Genomic DNA, 21,331 nt, shown 5'->3' with positions numbered 1-21,331 from the left:
GTGCCAGCGTGGTATGGGCTGGAAGGCCGCTGTTCTAGACTTTTATTTCTGCAATGCTGGTCATTTTATGTCTCCATTTTGTAAGATCTTGTAACTAAAGAAGCTGTACCTGAGTACCTTTGTACCGAAGATTGTGCTGTAAGTGGTGACGTATAAACTTTTCACTGTAATCGTTGCATATGTGTGACAATAAAGCTCATTTATTCATTCACTTGCTCACCAGGGAGGTAGATCTGTGACTTTAATCTATCTTTGCCCTCATTTGCTATGGTTTATGAAAATCCGTCGATCTCCGGTTGAAAATTAAAAGTTCACCAAACATCATTGTAGAGAGTTCCAAAGTCCTGCTCCCTTTGCAGTAGGAATGTTGTTTAAGGTCACTCCTGAAAGGACTGGCTCTGATTTTTAAACTATGTACTGTATTCCTAGGCTTTCCAGGCAGTGTAAATACTTTCTCTTCTATCTGTTCCTCTTTGGTGTTATGAAACATTAATCCAATCACCACCTCCTAAATTCAAGTCCTCGTTTGTGTAATTGTCCTATGTTCCCAACAAATTGTTCAAGGGATCAGATGAAAGTGAGGTGGGAAGGAGATACAGAAATGACCTGGCAAGACAGCAGCCTTCAAGATTTGATCCAAGGACGTAGTGCAGATTTACAGTTCGTTGAAAGTGGTATCACAGGTAGACAGCATAGCAAGGAAAGTGTTTCATATGTTTGCTTTTGTTAGCTATTCCATTGAATGTAGGAGTTGGGAGGTCATGTTGTAGCTGTGCAAGACATTTGTTTAGGTCGTTTTTGGAATATTGTGCAATTCTGGTCTCCCCACTGTAGGAAAGATTTGAAACTGAAAGGGTGCAGAAAGGATTTACAATGATATTGCCAGAGTTTGAGCTATAGGGAGAGGCTGAGGGCTATTTTGCCTGGAGCTTTGGAGGTTGAGGGGGTGACCTTTTATAGAAGTTTATAAAATCATGAGAGGCATGGGTAGGGTGAATAACCAACGTCTTTTCCCCAGGGTAGGGGACAAAACTAGAGGGTATAGGTTAAAGGGGAAAGATTTAAAAGCAGCAACCTTTTCACACAGAGAGTGGTGCGTGTGTGAGTAAGCGGTGGAGGCTGGTACAACATTTAAAAGGCATCTGGATGGGTATATGAATAGGAAGGGTTCAGAGGGATGTGGACCAAATGCTGGGAAACGGGACTAGATTATTTTAGGGTATCTGGTTGACATGAATGAGTTGGACTGAAGGATTTGTTACCGTGCTGTACATCTCCATATTTCTGTGTGCTGCCGCATAATTTCTCTAATGTTTCTGTAACCTCTAGGATATCTGGATAAAGATTATTATAGGTTTTCATCAGTTTCTAAAGTAACACCGTAATCTTATTCACTTTTCTGTTTGTGACTTTCTTGCCCATCTTTCAGGAAGCGCTGGAGGCAAAAGGCCGCTTTGCTGACTGGCACGACCAAAGCACTCAGAGAATCATGCACCTGGAAGCACAGCTGAAAAAGTTGGAGAAAGAGCTGGCTCTGTGTCAGAAATTGAGAGAGAGAGCTAAATGTAAGTCTGTTACTCAAAAAATGCCTTTAATGGTTGTAGCTTTTCATTGTCGTCTGGTACCCAATAAAATTAAATAAGTCTTATCAGTGACTCAAGAGTGTTAACTCCTGGCCTTTCAAATCGACATGACTGGTAAAATAACAGCCATTTAGCTTAATAGTTGGGTCTTTTCATTGGAGCTTACTCACTGGGTGCTGGCACTGAAGTTTTTGACCACTGCCATCATTTGGAAATAGAAGAGGGTGGATTTTGTGAACGAGTATGAGCTGAGCAGTCTGTGTTTTGCATCCACTTGTTCATTAACACTCTGACTGTATCTGGCTTTGTGTGACTGGAGCCGAGTCCACAGTGTGAGTGAGCTTTTTGTCAGAGGGAGAAACTGGGAAATGGCACGTGAGCAGCCTTTCAATCGTAGTAGACTGAATCATGAGTTGTATATTTACCAATGAACAATGCACTTGTGAAATGTCAATCTATGGAGACACTGCTCAGTTGTTGTACCATTTGGGCTTTTGGCCCAGATTTCAGTATATGGTGCCATGGAAGTAAGAAACATACAAAATAGGAACAGGAGTGGGCTATTTGCCCATTCATGTCTGCACTGCCATTCAGTGTGATCTTAGTTGATCATCGAATTAAGTACCCTGTTCCAGCTTTTGCCTCTTTCCCTTTGATGGCTTTAGCTCTAAAGACGATACCTGTCTCCTTCTTGAAAACATTTGTGTTTTGGCCTCAGCAGGGTAAGGGCTGGCAACTGTGACGATATGTGCATTTAAGAGGGATTTGTCTATCCTGGTTCTCTTGAAGGTTGGTATTGTATGTCTGGTGCCGAGGTGTCTACTCCATTGAGCAGAGTAAACAGCTTGGATATATTTTTTTACAGAACACGAGTGGGTGGAGTCAGGTTCACACGACTCAGGGTTTTGGGTTTTGCTTTCGGTTGTTGAAGTCGGGGTTTTGTGGAATTGAAGCTGCTAAGTACATGTCTTTCTCTGCTGCTGCAAAAGGTTGAGTTTTCTCTTGGCTGCTAGGTTCATTCTGTTGGTGTTTCTTCTTCCGGACTAAGGGAAATAGCAAGTGAGGGAATTTGTTTAGCTAAATTTGCCTTTGCCAAGGGTGTGTTTGTGAGGTGCTGCTTATGGGATATTGGAACATTTGATGAGTAGTAGTTAAATAGTATTTTGTTAAGTATTTCAATAGATTAAAGCCACACCAGTTTTTTTTTTTGTTTGTATTTTAACTGTGGCATAAGAATAAGGTACACTTCGCTTAAAGCCTCGTAATCGGATCACATCTGGAGTGCACTGCCTTACATTTGCCTTTTAAATAAGCTAAATGTTAGCGTGCATGGTTATCTCAAAACTATGTTTTGATGGGTTTTGGTCTGGTCCAGAGCATGATGATCACTGATTTTTGTTTTTCTGACACTGTACATAGTTAACATCACCATTACAACTTAACAAAGTTGAATCTTGTTTTTAATTTTAGCTGAGAACGTGGCTCTTGCATCCAAACTTAAAGATCTTCAAAAGAAACTGGATTATGCATTCCAACCGGACTGTAGGAGCATGCATCTGTCGCCAGAGATGTGCAAGTTAAACAGAAGTGATGGGAATGAGGTCAATGAGTGTGACATAGGTGAGCAAGAGAACAGTCAGTCAAAAGATGAGCGGTCTGATAACGCAGGTGCGGTTGTGGGATTGTCGCTGAAAGCTGGAGAGGAAATGTTGGACTCGAAGGAAGGAAGTCAACTTGGAGAATTAGCAACAAAATCTGTTAGCTTGGACCAAGATAGTGGCACCAATCTGGAAAAAGATCCAAATTTAAACATTGAAATAAAAGCTGAAGTTGTGCAAAGAGGAACTTCGACCGAATCCCAAAGCTTGAAAGAAGCAAGGAATGTCCTCCCAGATCCTGAGGAGAAAGTGGGAACACAACTCCGGGAAGTCAGCAAAGAGACCACTAAGGAACTTGAAATGGATGGGATGGAAAATGCAGCTGTGCTCCGAGAGCCTGTAGAGAAAGGTGAGGGGATGATTGACTTGCTTGATAAACCAATTACAGTTTCTCTACGTCTAAGAGAATGTGAGGTGGAATTGGATGCAGTAAAGTCTGAAAAGCAGATGTTACAGCAGGATCTGGATGATATGAAGCAAACACTTGATAGCAAAGTGATCGAAGGCCAGAAAAATCAACAGACTATTGTGGAGCTGAGACGGAAGCTAAAGAAGGCAACGCAAAAACGCACTGCAGAGACTGAACACTCCACTCCACTGGTTACTTTGCAGGCGGGACAGATCAGTGCTCTGGAAAAAGACCTAGAGCACGAAAGAGTCAAGGTGGCAAGGCTGCAAGAGACCAATAGGTTGCTGGAGCTTGAGTGTAGTAGAATCTCTCATCTAACAAGATCCATTGATGGCCATATGAGACCAAATGAAGATGAAATTCAGATCCTGCAAAATGCCGCTTCTAAGAAGATAGAGCAGCTTGAACAACAGATAGTGGATCTTAACAGTGAAAAGACTTGCATTGAGGAGATCATAAAAGCAAGTAGTTGGACGTTTGTTACTGAGAGCAGTGGTCTTCCCTTGGAAAATCTACAAAGCCAAGATGCTGAAAACCTTGAGGTTAACAAGATATCACCAAACCATTTGGGTTGTGACTCGGGAGAAATGCTAGAACAGAAACTAAATGAGGAGAGAGATCTCTGTGTAGAAGTCGTCAAGGCGGGCAACGAGAGGAGCTATGAGGAGGATGGTCGAGAGCTCTTCCTGGAACAACTGAAGCACAAAGTTGCTGAGCAACTTGAGTTTGACAAGCAGTCACTAGATCATTTGAAACAAGTAGATGAACTTAAGAAAAAATGTCAAGAACTGACCACTGAGAAGGAGCAAGAAGAAAAAGCCAAAAGACAAGCTCAGGAAAATTTTGACAGTCTACAATCGAGAATTCACAGGGAAACGCAGCAGTTGACAGTAGCATTGGAAACCCAAAGTAAGAACATCGAGGGTCTTCTCCTGAGCATGGAGGAGAAGGACCAGACCATTCAGGTTTTGAATGGGCGCCTGCAAGATACTTTCAGTGTTCTGTCGTGCCTTCAAAAGGAGAACTTTGAGCTGAAAACCAACTTGAAGGTGGCCTTGCAGTCCAAACAGAAGTATGCTGACAGTGCAGCTTTATCAAGGGATGCCATGCTGGAGCAAACCTGTGAGGGGTTGCTTCCTCAGGGCGATCCAAGCGAGAGTGAAAGTGGCAACGTACTGTCCGTGCAAAACTTGGGGTTGGGTGAACAAGCCGCCACGGTGCCTGCTGATGGAATGGTTCAAAACTCTGAGCCCGGCTACAGTGAAAATGTGTTTGATACTCTGCTCCCCAAAGTGCAGGCTGTTCCTCAGGCTCTGGACGACCAATGTGAAGAAACAAAGGTGCCCTCTGATGTATTGAAACTGAAAGAGGATCCTGAAATACAGGCACAGCAGCACACACTGTGTTGTCAAAACTTGTTTAATCCTATGTTGGCTGTACCGAGGGAACAGAGGGTAAGATCTGATCCAGCTGCAAAGCCGACCTCTGGCACACAGGTGCCCTCCACAGTTAGTTCTGTAAATCAGAATATTGAAAACCAAGGGCAACCCGTCGAACTGAATTCTGAGCAGAGAAATGATGGCAGTGCTGCCCGGCATTCCACCAGCCTTCAGGGGACGAGTGGTTCAATGCAGAAGGAGTTGTTGGCCTTTCATATCAAGAAGTTTTGTGATGAAACTGAAACGCTAATTGAAGAGGGAACAACAGAAATTGCTGACTCTAAGCTTGTTCTTGCTTTTAAAGAAAAGAAGCCAGTTGATGAATTGAGAACGGAGGAAGAGCTGGTTGAAGAAGTGGAAAGGGTAATAGGCAGGTTGACTGACGCCTTACATGTTTCAGAGGAGGAGCTCAAAGAGACAAAGGAATTGAGCCAGCAAGTGGTCAGCGACTTGAACAAGGAATTAAATCTCTTGCGTTCAAAATGTACCAGACTGGAACAAGAAAAGGAGCAGCTTCATTTGGAAGTTCAGGAAGCCCAGGAAACAGCTGGTGACAAGCTGTCTGAGAAAGAAGACTTGATGAACGCAATCCAATCCAGTGAAGCCCGGCTCAGAGCAAGTACCGAAGAGAAGAACCACCTGAAGCAAGAATTGAAGGCTCTACGAGATTGGAAGCAGAAGGTTCTAGAAGATGGTGCTGGTTCGGAATCTCGGAAGGAAAGTGGCCTGGGAGAACCATGTGCGTTACAGGAGTCTGTGCTCAAGGTGAACAACCAGATCCAGCGACTGGAAGAAGAACATGAGACCCTAAAAAACATAGCTCAAACTGCAAAGGATTCCCAGAAACCGCTTCAGGAAGAATTGGAGACAATCCAGTCTAAAAAGTCTGCACTCCAGAATCAGGTGCTGTATGCTTTTGTATTCAGGGGAACCTCGATTATCCGAACGAGCTGGGCGGGCATTATTTCGTTCAGATAATTGATTATTCACTTAATCGCTTTAAATGCCTTTCCTCGGGGGCTCGGAGTTTTTAGAAGTCTGCTCCCTGTTCAGGAGACTGCAACAGCACACAATGCGTGAGACCCAGCCCCATACCGCCCATCCAGCACCGCCCGCCCTGCCACAAAGCACGTGAGCTCCATCCCCAACACCGCCTCCAGAACCCCGTCTAACCTCGCCCCTGCCTGCCCCGCGCTCAACCCCACCTCCGCCCTGGCAACCCTGCCCCAACCCCTCCCCCCACCTGCCCCTGTCCCCCAACCCCATCTAACCCCACTCCCCTCCCACTCTGCCCCATCCCCTCTCTGGGCCAGCTGAACTGGATACCAACAACAAGACTGCTGCTGTGGGGTAAGTCTGTGCACCCACGCACACAGCTACAGCCACACTCACAACTTTTTACTGCAACTTTTTGACAGGTTCTATCTTTGCCCTGTACAGGACAATGTTGGAGAGATTATGTGGTGAAGGGGGGTTTAAGGGTACACCCCTCTGTAGAACTCCAGGGAAAGTGTGGGGGGAGAGAGAGAGAGGGTGGGCAGACAGTCATTTGGAGATGGTATCTGTTTAATCACTGTAAACAAAAGACGCGATCACTGTTGCAAACATATCTTTGATGTAATGTTTCTATTGGGACCTCGAGATCTCCTTCGGATAATCTGGTATTTGGATAATCGAGGTTCCCCTGTGTTTTCCACTTTTCCCCCTACCTTTACCTGAAGGTGCGAAATGCTGCAGGATTGTGACTTGTGTTGCTTGTGCTGGTCCCTTGAACCTGCTCTGGTTTCTGTCAGATTTTGGCTAATCTGATTGCTCCATCTTCCCAGCTGTCTACAATAACCTTTCCAGCTTTCTCACCCCTTCCTTGCTCATCAAGAACCCATTTACCTTTTGACTTTAAAAATATTCAAAGATTCTGCATCCACCATCTTTTCAGGAAAAGCGTGCCAAAGGCTGTACATTTCAGCCATTTAGCAACGTGGAGGTAAGATTCTGGCTCATATCAGTGCCTCTACATTAGGGACAAGGTCAGAAGTCACACAACACCAGGTTACAGTCCAACAGGTTCATCTGAAATCAAAGGCCCTCAGATCAGCACGGTGGCTCAGTGGTTAGCACTGTTGCCTCACAGCGTCAGGGACCCGGGTTCAATTCCAGCCTCGGGCGACTGGGCGAACTCCACACAGACATTCTCCCCATGTCTGCATGGGTTTTCTCCAGGTGCTCCGGTTTCCTCCCACAATCCAAAGATGAGCAGGTGAGGGTGGATTCACCATGCTCAATTACCCGTAGTGTTCAGGGATGTGTTAGTTGGGGTAAATGTAGAGTAGTAGGGTAGGGTAATGGGTTTGGGTGGGATACTCTTCAGCGGGCTGGCAAAGGGTCTGATTCCACACTGTTGGAATTCTGTGATCGCCAGTCCCTCGCCAGCTGAAGCAAGGAGAAGCACATAAGCACAGAATCCAGAGGCAGAGAGACCAAAAGGTTGCACTTGTAGTGTGAGTGGGGTGTTGACAGGCCGAACAGCGATCAAAAGCGTCCGACCACGTGAGCAAACAGCTGAACAGCAAGTGAAGGGACGATTTGTTAATGTCTGCCATCTTGGGTTCATTTGCAACATCCGAGAGACATAGAGAGAGACAGAGACAGGTATATCCCCTGCTCAAGGTGGCGGACATTAACAAGTCGTCCCTTCACTTCTGTTCAGCTGTTAGCGGTTTGCTCACGCGGTCTTATGCTTTTGATCTTTTACGAAGGTTTGTTGTTTGGCCTGTCAACACTCCACTCACACCATTTGTGTGACCTTTTGGTCGCTCTGCCTGTGGATTCTGTGCCTCTGTTCTCTCGGCAGGCGAAGCAAGGAGGAGCACAGTGCTCCGAAGGCTTGTGATTACAGGTGAACCTTTTGGACTGTAACCTGGTGTTGTGACTTCTGACCTTGTCCACCCCGACACTGACACCTCCACATCATGTCTACGTGAAGGAGAGGAAGATAGTTCAGCAGCTCAACTCCACTGTTGAACATTGTGAACTTGACAAAGGTCTGCATTTGATGGCACTCTTGTCTGTCTCACCTTCATACTGGCACCTCGAGCAGTTGTGCCACTTGGGGCAAAAAATCTGATTGCACACAACACCTGGAGACTTTTTTTTTCACGGTCTGGGCTTCTCAAAGTCATGTTTCAAATCCAAGCAAAAACGTGAATAGAAAACCAAAGCAGGCATAAACCACTCGGTCTGTCCTGCAAGCCTCTAGACAGGTCACCTCTGATCTGAAATGGCTTGAACTCTATTTCCCTGCATGTGCCCGTACCCCCTGACATCATTGTCAATCAAAAATGTTTCTGATGTGCAGAATTTTAGCCGAGCAAATAATTGGTAAGCTAGCATTTGGCACAGTGTGCGAAGGCACTTTAAATTACAGCCGTTCAAGTGCAATTGGTGCTCAAGCCAGTCTCGAATCTCCTGAAATATGCATGCCTTCATCACCTGTTTGAATGTTATTTGCAGGTTGACCATCTGCAGAAAAGGGTTGTTGAGCTGAACAAAGAAAATATGGAACTGCGTGCCAGGTTGAAACTGTGGGAAAGAAACTCTGCTGTCAGAGAGGATGTGCCCAAGGAAGTTCTGCGGGTAAATGGTCTTCACAAGACCATCCTGCCAGAAGGCAGTCAGCAGCAAGGTACCATTTAAATAGCTTTTTTGAGATATCGGGAGAATAAGACCTATCTTAAACGAGGAATCAAGCAGGCTAAAAGGGGTCATGAAATAACTTTAGTGAGCAGCAGAATTAAGGAGAATCTCAAGGCCTTTTGCTCATATATAAGAAACGAGAGGGTAACTAGAGAAAGGGTTGGTCCACTAAAGTGTAGGGAAGCAAGGTTGTGTGTCGAACCTGAGAAAATGGGTGAGATTCTCAAGGATTACTTTGTATCAGTGTTCACTGAGGAGAGGGACATGATGAATGTTTAGATTAGAGAAATTGTTTACTCTGGATCATGTTGACATAAGGAGGGAGGATGTGTTGGGTAGGCTAAAGGATATTAAAGGTGGACAAATCCCCAGGACCGGATGGGATCTATCCCAGGTTGCTGGGGGAGGCGAGAGAGGAAATAGCTGGGGCCCTGACAGATTTCTTTGTAGCATCCTTAAACACAGGTGAAGTGTCGGAGGACTGGAGAGTTGCTAATGTTGTTCTCCCTGTTCAAGAAGGGTAGTAGGGATATTCCAGGTAACTATAGACCAGTGAGTCTGACATCAGTGGTGGGAAAGTTGCTGAAGAAGATACTGAGGGATAAGATTTATTTATCTTTGAAAGAGAACGGGTTTATCAGTGATAGGCAACATGGTTTTGTGGGGGGGAAATCGTGCCTTACCATCATAAGAGTTCTTTGAGGAAGTGACCAAGTTAATACATGAAGGAAGGGCTGTAGAAGTCATATATGTGGACTTTGGTAAGGTGTTTGATAAGTTTTCCCATGGTAAACTAATGGAGAAAGTGAAGTCACATGGTGTGCAGGGTGTTCTAGCTAGGTGGATAAAAAAACTGTTTGAACGACTGGACACAGTAGTAGTTGAAGGGAGTTTCTCGAAATGGAGCAAGGTGACCAGTGGTGTTCCACAGGGATCAGTGCTAGGGCCACTGTTGTTTGCGATATACATAAATTATCTGGAAGAGGGCATTGGTGATTTGATCAGTAAGTTTGCAGATGACACGAAGATTGGTGAAGTAGCAGAAAGCCTAGAGAACTGTCAATGAATACAGGAGAATATAGATAGACTGGAGAATTGGGCAGAGAAATGGCAAATGGAGTTCAATCCAGGCAAATGTGAGGTGATGTAGTTTGGAAGGTCTAATTCTAGAGAAAACTATACTGTAAATGGAAGAGACTTGGGAAAAGTTGATGAGCAGAGAGGTCTGGGAGTTCAGGTCCATTGTACCCTGAAGGTTGCTGCACAGGTGGATTGAGCGGTCAAGAAGTCACATGGTATGCTTACCTTCATCGACGGGGTTTTGAGTATAAGAGCTGGCAAGTTACGTTAAAATTGTACAAGACTTTGGTTCAGCACATTCAGAATACTGTGTAAAGTTCTGGTCACCACATTACCAAAAGGATGTGGATGCTTTGGAGAGGGTGCAGAGAAAGTTTAAGAGGAAGGTGGTATGGAAGATACTAGTTGTGAAGAGAGGTTAACTAGTTTAGGATTGTTTTCATTAGAAAAAAAAGTGATTGAGGTCTACAAAATCATGAAGGGTAGACAGAGATATACTTTTTCTCAGGGTGAGAGGTCATGCGTTCAAGGTGAGTGGAGAAAAGTACAAGGAGGATACACACAGAAAGTAGTTTACACAGAGGATGGTAGGTGCCTGGAACGCGATGCCAGCAGAGGTAGTAGAGGCAGGTACGGTAGATTAATTTAAGGTGCATCTGGACAGATGCATGAGAGGATGGGGAGCAGAGGGATACAGGTGCTTAGAAATTGGGCGATAGGTTTAGACAATGGATTTGGATCGGCACAGACTTAGAGGGCTGAAGGGCCTGTTTCTGGGCTGTAAATTTTCTTTGTTCTGTCTGTTAGTGATCGTAGTTTTGAAAGTGCAGCACTCTTCTGTACGTTTCAAACATGGATGGATATATTTTTTGTCTTTTGAAAACTGCATGCAATTCTGGTGTCCCTACTATAGGAAGGACGTTGTCAGACTTGAAGGCTTCAGAAAAGATCTACAAGAATGTTTCCAGAGTTGGAGGGTTTGAGGTATAGGGAGAGGCTGAATAGGCTGGGCTATTTTCTCTGGAGGTTGAGGGGTGACCTTTATAGAATTTTATAAAATCATGAGGGGCATGGATTGAGTGAATAAACAAGGTCTTTTCCCTGGGTTGGGGCAAACGTAGACGGCATTGGTTTAAGGTGAGAGGTGACAGATATAAAAGGGACCTAAGGGCAACTTTTTCGAGCAGAGGGTGGCATGTGTATAGATTGAGCTGCCAGGGGAAGTGGTGGAGGCTGGTATAATTACAACGTTTAAAAAGCATCTAGATAGGTGCATGAGTAGGAAGGGTTTAGAGGGATATGGGCCAAATGCTGGCAAATGGGACTGGATTAATTTAGGATATCTGATCAGCACGGACGAGTTGGACTGATGCGTCTGTTTTCGTGCTGTACGACTCTGAATGGTCGAGTGGATTACTGTGTGGCAAAAGTGAGGGCTGCAGATGCTAGAAACCAGAGTTTAGATTAGAGTGGTGCTGGAAAAGCACAGCAGGTCAGGCAGCATCCGAGGAGCAGGAAAATCGACGTTTCGGGCAAAAGCCCTTCATCAGGGTCCTGCCTGATGTGCTTTTCCAGCACCACTCTGATCGAAACTCTGGCTTACTGTGATTTCGGTATAGTGTTGTGAAGGCATTCAGATCCTACTTTTAGTTCTGGGCCCATTCACTCACTTTAGCTGATGGCTGTGGTTAGGCCACTACAGTTACCCTCCTATTCTGAGTCAGCAGAGGGAGAAGACTCATTTGGTTGAAACAGGTGAATGTTGTTGCCTGTGTCATCTCATTGCAAAAGAGCTTCCCACTCACCAGATTCATGGATTAAGAACAATCTCTTAACTGAGGCTAAAGCTTCTTGACCAAAACTTTTGAAATCTCCCATTTTCTGGAGTGCAGCCTCTTTTCATTTTTGAGTTCCTGAGGCAAATATTGTCAAATTTGACATGGGTGAATAGGTATTGAATTACATTCCGATTGATTTAGCTCAAGTTTCTGTAAATGTTGTTTTTTCTTTTTTTTTCCCCTCTCTCTAATGGCATATAAAGTCAAAATATTTATATTTATGATAGGTTTATATTTATAGAGGTTATGCAATTGTACATCTTGATAACTGGATGCTTTCTGGATACTAAGTGTTCAGTTTTGCGTCAGCTGTAACGATTTTGCTCCATGAGAACTTGAGTATGTAATCTAATTTAATACCTTTGACGCAGTATCAAGTGTGTATCATCATAAAAGGTGCAGTTTTTCCAACATTAAACCAAAGCCCTGTCTGTTCAGGGATTGGAGGGTGGTCTGGGGCAATGACACTATGCAAATTTGGAATGGTAACTGTCCCAGTGGCTGGACAAGTTTTATTCTCATCTAACGTCACTGAAAAACAGTGAAGCCACTATATTTCCATAGAATCCCTACAGTCTGGGGAAAAAGGCCATTTGGCCCAACAAGCCCCTATTGACCCTTCAAAAAGCATCCCACCCAGACCCATCCCTGTAACCGTACATCCCCATGGTCAATGCACCTAACCTGCACATCCATAAACGCAGCAGGTAATTTAGTATGGCCAATCCACTTAACTTGCACAATTTCGGACTGTGGGAGGAAACCCACACAGACACAGGGAGCACATGCGAACTCCACGCAGTCGTCTGAGGGGGGCTGGAACCCAGGTCCCTGGCGCTGTGAGGCAACAGTGCTAACCACTGAGCCACCATGTGACTGTTGCCAGTGCTGAACATAGCTGCAGCATTTGCCCACATTAGCTCTGTGCTTCGTAAAGTAATTAGCTGTCAATCATAAAGTCAGTGTCATAGAGATTTGCAGCATTGAAAGAGATCCTTTGGTCCAACTTGTTTGCACCGACCAGATGTTCCACATTAATTTAGTCCCATTTGCCAGTGTTTGGCCCAGATCCCTCCAAACCCTCCATTTCTTGTACCCCTCCAGATGCCTTTTGAATGTTGTAATTGTACCAGCCCCCACCCCTTTCTCTGGCAGCTCCATTCTATACATGCACCACCTTCTGTGTGAAAAAGTTGCCCTCCCTGTCCTTTTTTAAATCTTATACCTATATCCTCTAGTTTTGGACTCCCCTCCCCCTGCAAGGAAGACCTTGACTCTTCACCTTATTTGTGCCCCTCATGATTTTATAAACTTCAAAAAGGTCACCCCATATCCTCCAACGCTTCAGGGAAAATAGTCCCAGCCTATTCAGCTTCTCTCCACAGCTCAAACCCTAGAGTGAGAGGCTGAATAGACTGGGGTTATTTTTTATGTGAAAAGTTTCAGCAAGGGATTCTTGCCTTGCAGTTTGTCCCATTCTGTTCCTGTTTTACTTTGGAGTGGTCCAAAACTGATTGAATGTGAAATCATTTGAGAAATTTCAGTAAAAGAGGGCAATAGCTTTCTTTGCGAATTTAGGTTTGCTCGCTGAGCTGGAAGGTTCATTTCCAGACGTTTTGTCACCCTACTAGGTAACCTCTTCAGTGGGCCTCAGGCGAAGCACTGTACAGGATTCCTGCTTTCTGTTTATATGTTTGGGTTCCTTTGGGTTGGTGATGTCATTTCCTGTTTTTCTCAAGGGGTGGTAGATGGGGTCTAACTCTGTGTATGTTGTTAGAGTTCTGGTTGGAAACACAGGAAATGACAACACCAATCCAAAGAGACCCAAACATATAAATATAAAGCAGGAATTATGAACAGTGCTGCGCCTGAGGCCCACTGAAGATTTTACCTAAGAGGATGACGAAACATCTGGAAATGAACCTTCCAGCTCAGCGAGCAAACCTACATCCAGAACCTCAACCTGAGCTACAAATCTTCTCAAAACTCGCTAACTTTCTTTGTAAAACTTGTGAATTGACAAATGCCTGTGTGGACTTATTTTCATGCAGGAATTTATAGCATTTGTGATGAGAATGATAAAGTGCCCAACAACAGCAGAACAGAAATCAAAACAAATTTTGTGTCAAGCTGGGGATTTAGCTGCAAAAAGATATCTGATTTAACACGCTCCAGAAGCATTTTTTTAATGTTATTTTTCATGATTTTTCTGTAAGATACTGCGCAGATCATAGCATGCAAACTTGGTGCTAATCTGGAGGCTCTGAGACAAACTGTTCAAGGGAAAAGTGAAGAGATTGATAACCATCTGCTCAGCTACTCTGATTTACAAAACAAAGACCAAGAGGTAAAAGTGGCCAACAAGATCTTGTCTAAAGCTCTGGACCACTTCCATGAACGCAGATCTGAAACTGTGGCCAGTGGTCAGTGGCCTGCTGCACGTTTGAAGGCACAATCTTCAACTGAAGAGAGGAAGCCAGATGCTGGACGACAGATTGGTGGAGACCCCACTCCGGCAGCTGAGCGGAACCAGAAAGAGAGCAGCCACAGGTCAAAGGGACACACCAATCCCGAAGAATACTTGGTGAGACTAAATCCTGCAGAGCTCGTGATGCAAATCAATACTGCTGAGCTTGCTGCCAGACTGCAGAGGAATTGGCTATTCAGGCATCATGTGTCTGTAGCGTTTGACGAAACAGAATATGAACCGTATGGATTACCCGATGTGGTGCAAAAGGGTAGGTTGATGACCTTATTTCTGTACTCTTCCGTTCAAATAAATATGCAGTTAACTCTTTAGGGTTCATGATTTATGATCTCTTGAACTCTCCCAGGATAGCTTCAGCATGGGGGTAGATACAGAGTAAAACTACCCCTACACAACCAAACAACTGCCCAAACCCCTTCAGCTCTAATTGCACAAGTGCTGCTAAAGTAGATAACAGAAATACAGCAAGCTTTTTATTAACTGGCACTTAATGGGACCAGAAGTATATCAGTTGATCAGATATTCCACTTGAGCAAAAAGTCCACGTAATAACTAAAAACGCACACGAAGTAATAGAAACGTAATATAAGGGGTATATATATCACTGTTATGTTTTATTTACAATATAAATCACTTAAATAATAATGCAACGTTGCCTTAAATAAAACTTACTGGCAGAGAGCTTTCTCACCCGCATCCTCAGCTGACTACTCTGAGATTGTGATAATGCAGTAAACTTCTGGTATTTGAGGTATATTATTTTTGCAGGTTTATGAAGAGTGCCAGTTAAAACAAAGTTTGCTATAGTTATTCGTTGGATGTAGTTTCTGTGAAAAATAAACCCAGTGGATTTGTTGTAATTCAGAGATGGGAACCAAGCTCAAGAGTTTGAATTGCAATCACAGTTGCAACTTGCAATTTGATGGGACCACCTTGCAAATCTAGCAAGGCACCCCTGACCTTTTAAAATAGAATTGGAGACTTCAAAAAGACAATAAAGTTGCTTGACCATGGGGATAACAAAGACTGAATGGGACTAGCTTGAAAAAACTGCAGCAGGTGTAACGAGTGAAATGGCTTCTATTGGTCCTGTGATTATGTTTGTGCTTTTGACACTTGGTATTGCCAGATGTAAAAAATAGTCATTGAAAATGCTAAAGATACTCTATGAATCTAGCAGCATCTGTTGGAGAGGGTTAGAATTAATATTTGACTCCAGTAAGACTCTCACCCTAACCCTGTCGCAGGTGAGGGGCGTGTATAAGCGTCTTTTTCCTAGAGTGGTTCATATGGTTCATAACTAGGGGACATACTTTTAAGGTGAGAGGAGAAAATTTTAAAAAGACATGCGGATCTTTTTTACACGCGGTGGTTCGTGTGTGGACTGAACTACCAGAGGAAGTGCTGGCTGCATGTACAGTTAAACCATTTAAAAGACATTTGGATGAATAGAAAAGAAATAGAATAAAAATGGACCAAGTGGGACTAATTTCATAGAATCTCTACAGTGTTTGGGAAACTTGGTCGGCATGGATTGGTTGGACCAGTCTATTTCCGTGGTGCGTGGCTATGACTCTGAGTTGGCAGTGATTTGTTTTAAATCTGCACTTTGCCTGTGAGTTCTGATGTTAGTTCTTCTATTTCCAGGTTTTGCAGATATCCCTTCTGGACCTTCCTGCCCACATGTCTTGCGACGAGCAACTATAAACACTACACTTTGGCCCCAGCAACAAAAAAAAGGGCAGTCTGTACTTGCTGCCTTCAAGGCACTAGGTGGTAGCAACGAGCAGTAGGTACAGAACAATGAATCCTAACTGGCAGCAGTTGAAAGTTTCCAGATGAATGCTTCATGTTCCTAGACAAAATGGAATCCACTTATAGTTCTTGATCAATGTTTTTTAAAAAAAAAACATGTACATATTTAGAATTTTTAAATGGTGAATGCAGATGTCCAGTGTGTCTACCTGTGAGAGAACTGGATCAGAATTTAAAGTTGCACAATTTTTGACTCTGCTGGGGTTAATGGTGGGTTTGTTAATGTTGAAGCTACTTCACTTGATCTTGATTTAATTTATTGAGCCTTTGTTTTTAAAGGAAGGTTTTGTGGGTGCGGCACAATTCATTGAAGTGTTGGGCCTTTTGTTACTTGTACATTAATGCACACCTTTGCATTTGCAACACACTCTAAATCATTGATTATCTCTAAGTCCTTGTCAGGGTATTGTATGAAGCATCCTGAAGAATACAGTGTTCCTTACAGGTCAGAAGGGGGATTAGTCCACTGCACAGTGCAATACCTGACAGTGACAGGAGAAAAGGTTTGATGTTAGCATTTATCATCAGTTCAAAGTGTCGCTTGGTAACACAGAACTTGAGCATTGCTGCAAAAAGAGACATGCTGTTGAAGCTTTTGTCTTGCACTCCTCAGAAAAGAATCATGTGAGTACATACCAGATTTCAAAGGTAACAATCATTTGTGGTACACGAGAGAAAGTTGCTGATTGGTTGACATATCAATTGACTTGCCTGGTTTGAATTTAAACAAAGGCTTGGGGATATTTGGAGCACTCTCCATAGCAACACTTACACCAATTAATGCCCACTTTCCAGCCAAACTGCACCTTTTTGTCTCATGATGTGGAAATTATTGTTCCTGTAAAGGTTTGGTGTTCTTGCAATTCTGTCTCTGATTACGAGATAAAAATCCTCTTTTTATGACAATGCTTGTCTGTTCATTTAAATCACAGATTCATCCTTTTGATCTTGCGCACAATAAGGATTAATCTTTACAGTGTGAAATAGCCACAAAAATGAATATTGAACATTTAAGTTTTCAGAAAGAAGAAAAGCTTCCCAACTTTCTGCATTGTGTACCTAGTTTATGCAATTGGTGTAGGGATCCAAATGAATGGTTTTATTTATTCATATTTTATTCAGGATTTTGGTGAATGTGATGGACAATTATTTTTTTTTTCATATTTTTAATGAAGACTATATCTCTATTTCAATGTTGTCATTTTCAGACTATTCTTTACATGGTTGAAAGTATTATCTTCTAAGGCTATTTTCTTCTGTAATATATTATTGCTTCCATTTTGGTTCTGTTACACAATGCTGACGATACACTAAAGGATGTTATTCTCAAAACTTCAGTTTTGTATAGAACATGAAAGCACATCTTGTATTACAGTTGTAAAGTGCACAAACAAATCATTCATTACTGTGGTTGCAAACATCATGTTACACTTTATACTTCCTGATGAAGATATTGATTTTTAAAAAAAATTTGTTTCTTCTTTCTGTCTGTGTTCCTGTTTACATGAGCAACACTTTCATAAGAATTTATTTGTTGCCTTGTATCCACCAAAAGATGTGACAATGTTATGATTCCATGCAGACAGTGCTGAGTTGGATCTTATTGTTACAGCTAGTTTATCAGAGATGTAACAGGTTTTCATATCCAGACTAGATGAGTCAGTAAAATATTGAGCAGTTTTGCTGTCTTGCAATTCCTACATAACCCCAGCAAACAATAGTTAGGAATTTACAACAGCTCAGAGAATAAATTGAGTGAAAGATGGTGGATAAACTGTAAACAAATGCCTCAAACACTAAAACGTTTTTGGAGATAAATCTCCATCATAGTGATGGATGAGTACTAGTCAGCAGGAACTTGGTATGGTAAATTCAAGTTGAATTAGACTAAACAGCTTCACCTGCACAGGAACTAGGTTATTCTCCATTCTCCATAACATTATGAGGCAAAGAGTTGTTGTTTCAAATGGAAAATTCCACATGTTTTAACACTATAGGTTCTTTTCTGGTATTCAAGCTTTCTACCATTATCATCTTTTTCCAGTACAGTCTAAGTCTATGACAGTGATTATGCTTTGTGACTGCCCTGGCACCCTGCCTTAATCAAGGGATGATTAGCATGAAAGCATCCATTTTATTTCAACATTGCGGATGGGATTGTGTATCCCTGAATGTCTGATATGTTGGCAATGTCAGCTTTTACTTCTTAGTGCAGATATCCGTTGAGCAGTTGGATAACCTCAAGCTCTGTTGTACTTGCCCCTGCACTGAAACTACTCCTTGTGGAGGGTTCGAGCCAATGTATGTAGTTGGAGTCTCCCTCTGGTCTGTTGACTGCAAAGGAGCCATCGTGAATCAGTATATCGATATGCCTCTTGAGCTCAGCCAGTTAAACCACCCTGATTTTCACCCAAGGTAGCCTTGTAGAAATTTCTGGAAATCCATGGTAGTCTCTGGAGAAAACGAAGAGTTTTAGGACAGAGGTTTGCCCATCATATCTTTCCAGTTTTACCTTGCCAGTGGATTTGATTCCAGCTTCAGTGCCTCCAATGTCAATTAAAACAGTGGCAATCATCTTGATGACTCTCAGCTGTGGTTTTTGTTGCAGTTCTTAAAATGTATTTGCTTTAGATTCATGTTTGATCATCTATGAGTAGAAATCTTTCTCATGTCCAGCTGCTCAGTTCTTCAAACAGCATAAAGGTGTCCCCATGTGAGATTGAATATGAGCTATATAAACTGTAATCCTTGAGGTTTTCACACTGCTTTTAGCTGCTAAGAGTATTTTCATCGGACAATAAAATGATTGATGCCTTTGAAAGAAATAAAACCGCATAATGGTACATTGGAAAGTATGAAATGACGTGTATGATGTTTTTCTGAATTAAAGCCACACTAGATAATGTGACAGAGGGTTCATGCTTTGAAAAGTGACCTTTCTTGCGATGACATTGTTTCTGCAGAATATGTGATGAGTTAGCAAACCTTTTTGATGGTTTCAAATTGCAAGATCTTTTGTCTGCAAATTAACTCTATTTTGTGGTATTTTAAAATATTACTGAAATAACTCTACAAAGGCTGGTATCCTGTCACCAAGTGACCCTTTATTGACATGTGCAAAGTACATGATACTGACCCAGCTGACTTCGAGAGTGAGCAGAACCCTGACACTTCCGTTTTCTTTTTCTTTTTTAACCCCCACACTACCGCATAACTGCGGACACTTCCCTTTATATTTGTCGGCCAGGTTTCCCTGATTGGGGCTGTTAATCTGGTCCAATCAGGGAATTCATATTCTGTTGGCTGACGTCATTCTAATCACTACAGCCCTCCCCCTCTTATCCTAGGATATAGGCCCATCCTTTTTCCTTTAGTTTCTCCTGGGGCATTTTTGCATCCGGTCCAATTCCTGCAACTCTGTGAGTACTGGACCATAGTCTGCCTGTTGTGACTGGAACTTCTTGGACGAATTTCATCTTCAGGTGGTAACAGCATTGAGATTGCAATATCTGCCCTTTACATCTCGTCCTCCGAGATTGCTTCAACACTAAGTGGAAGGAGAGAACCCGTGGGTTCTGACAGCCTTGCTGGATGTTCTGAGGGAGAAAGTGAGGACTGCAGATGCTGGAGACCAGAGTTGAAAAGTGTGGTGCTGGAAAAACACAAAAGGCCAGGCAACATCCGAGGAGCAGGAGAATCGACGTTTCAGGCATAAGCCCTTCTTCAGGAACAACTCTGGATGTTCTGAGGGGCCAAGTATGTTTTGCTCTTGCCCCATTTGCAGGGTTGCAGCTTTCCTGTGGTCCATGTGTTTGTTGAGGACTACCTCACCTACTCGAACTTCGTGCGTCGCAGAACCACACCTCGTGTCGACCATGCCTTTTTATGCATGCAGGGACATTCCTGTGGTTTTGACACCACAGTTTGAACTAAACTGTCTGCCTCTCGCTCAGAGGAGTCTTGTGTCTGGCATTGACGTTCTTGATGCTATCACAGTAGAGGATGGCATATTATTATGGGAGCAAGAGTGATTGTCCTGAGCAAAGATCACACTAGATACAAAATGTAAAATATATCTTGTGGCCAGCATTGCATATGGACATAGCTGCGTTGGTGAGGTAGTGTCCAGAGTGCCAACGAGGACATATATTCCCACCAACAGGTTGCCCACATTCATGGAAACCGCCACTCCAACCCTGAACTTGGATACATGTCAACTATGCAGACCCTTTCATGGGCTGACTGTTTTAAGTCATTTTGGATGCCTACTCAAAGTGGCTGGACATGCAAGAGTTCATTTGTCAAACACGGGGACAACAATAGAAAAATTGTGCACATCTTTTAGAATACACGGGCCATCATATGCCAGCAGGGCATTCAAATATTTCCTAAAGACGAATGTATTTGACACATAAGGACAACTCCATACCATCCATCATCCAATGGTTTGGTAGAAAGAGCAGTCCAGACTTTGAAGGCAGGCTTAAATAAATAGCCTGCAGTTTTACTTGGTACCAGACTGCCCAGGTTCCTGTTTGATTATAGAAACACCCCTCATGCAGATACAAGGATAGCTCCAGCAAAATTGCTGAAGGGGAGAAGACTGCACCAGCTTGCTTTTTATTCCTGATGAAGGGCTTTTGCCCGAAACGTCGATTTTTGCCTGTCCTCTGATGCTGCCTGAACTGCTGTGCTCTTCCAGCACCACTGATCCTAAATCTAATCTTCCCTGACAGGGGAGAGGGAGGGAGAAACGGCTTCAGCAATGCTAATGTGCCAAACTCCACTAAGTGAGAGAGATGGTTTACTTCAGGAGATGACGTTTGGTTTAGGAACCACGGGAATGTTCCTGCATGAATAAGAGGCTTGGTCGATGTGAGATCCCGTCCAGTTACTTAAAGTTCAGATAGGTGCGACAGTCCTGAATAAGCAAATGGACCAACTGTTGAAGATGTTTAGGAATCTGAGATGAGCACGGCAGCTGTCGCTGTCTTGACGCCTTTGCCACCTGAAGAAGGGAATGAATTTCTTCCAAGGCGCTCCAGGTCCAAGAGCTGAGCTATTGTGCATTACACATGCCTATATCAGAGTCAAAGTTGGACGCACCTAACCCAGTGCCCCAGGAGGAAATACAAAAAGAAATGAACCAGGACTCCGAGAAAGAGGGATGGAGCAATTGTAACAATGTCAGCCAGTAGGACCTTTTTTTATAGAATAGGATTTCTGTGATTGGGGCTATTGATCTGGTCCAATCAGGGAGGCATAGCTAACAGAGACGGACAGGGGTGTCCGACATCCTGTTCACTCTGCGAGCTGGATCAGTGTCAA

The 21,331-nt window shown here is 43.3% G+C and overlaps 1 protein-coding gene across 4 annotated transcripts in view; it reads left to right on the top strand.

Annotated features, from left to right (window-relative positions):
• The window catches only part of LOC122543856 (uncharacterized), a 48,970-nt gene extending 30,107 nt beyond the window's left edge, over nucleotides 1-18,863 (top strand). For all 4 annotated transcript variants that reach the window (XM_087983764.1, XM_043682705.2, XM_087983766.1 and 1 more), the window contains 5 exons: nucleotides 1,430-1,565; nucleotides 3,054-5,992; nucleotides 8,600-8,771; nucleotides 13,917-14,438; nucleotides 15,836-18,863. In XM_087983764.1, coding sequence (XP_087839890.1) covers nucleotides 1,430-1,565; nucleotides 3,054-5,992; nucleotides 8,600-8,771; nucleotides 13,917-14,438; nucleotides 15,836-15,981 — 3,915 coding nt within the window. In that variant the 3' untranslated portion in view covers nucleotides 15,982-18,863. The remainder of the gene's footprint in view (nucleotides 1-1,429; nucleotides 1,566-3,053; nucleotides 5,993-8,599; nucleotides 8,772-13,916; nucleotides 14,439-15,835) is intronic.
• Nucleotides 18,864-21,331: the final 2,468 nt, after the last annotated feature.

This window comes from Chiloscyllium plagiosum, unplaced genomic scaffold, assembly GCF_037043375.1.
Source record: "Chiloscyllium plagiosum isolate Xiang-an unplaced genomic scaffold, Cpla_swu_hap1 HiC_scaffold_46, whole genome shotgun sequence".
NCBI classification, from domain to species: Eukaryota; Metazoa; Chordata; class Chondrichthyes; order Orectolobiformes; family Hemiscylliidae; genus Chiloscyllium; species Chiloscyllium plagiosum.
This window is presented reverse-complemented; position numbering and strand designations above follow the sequence as displayed.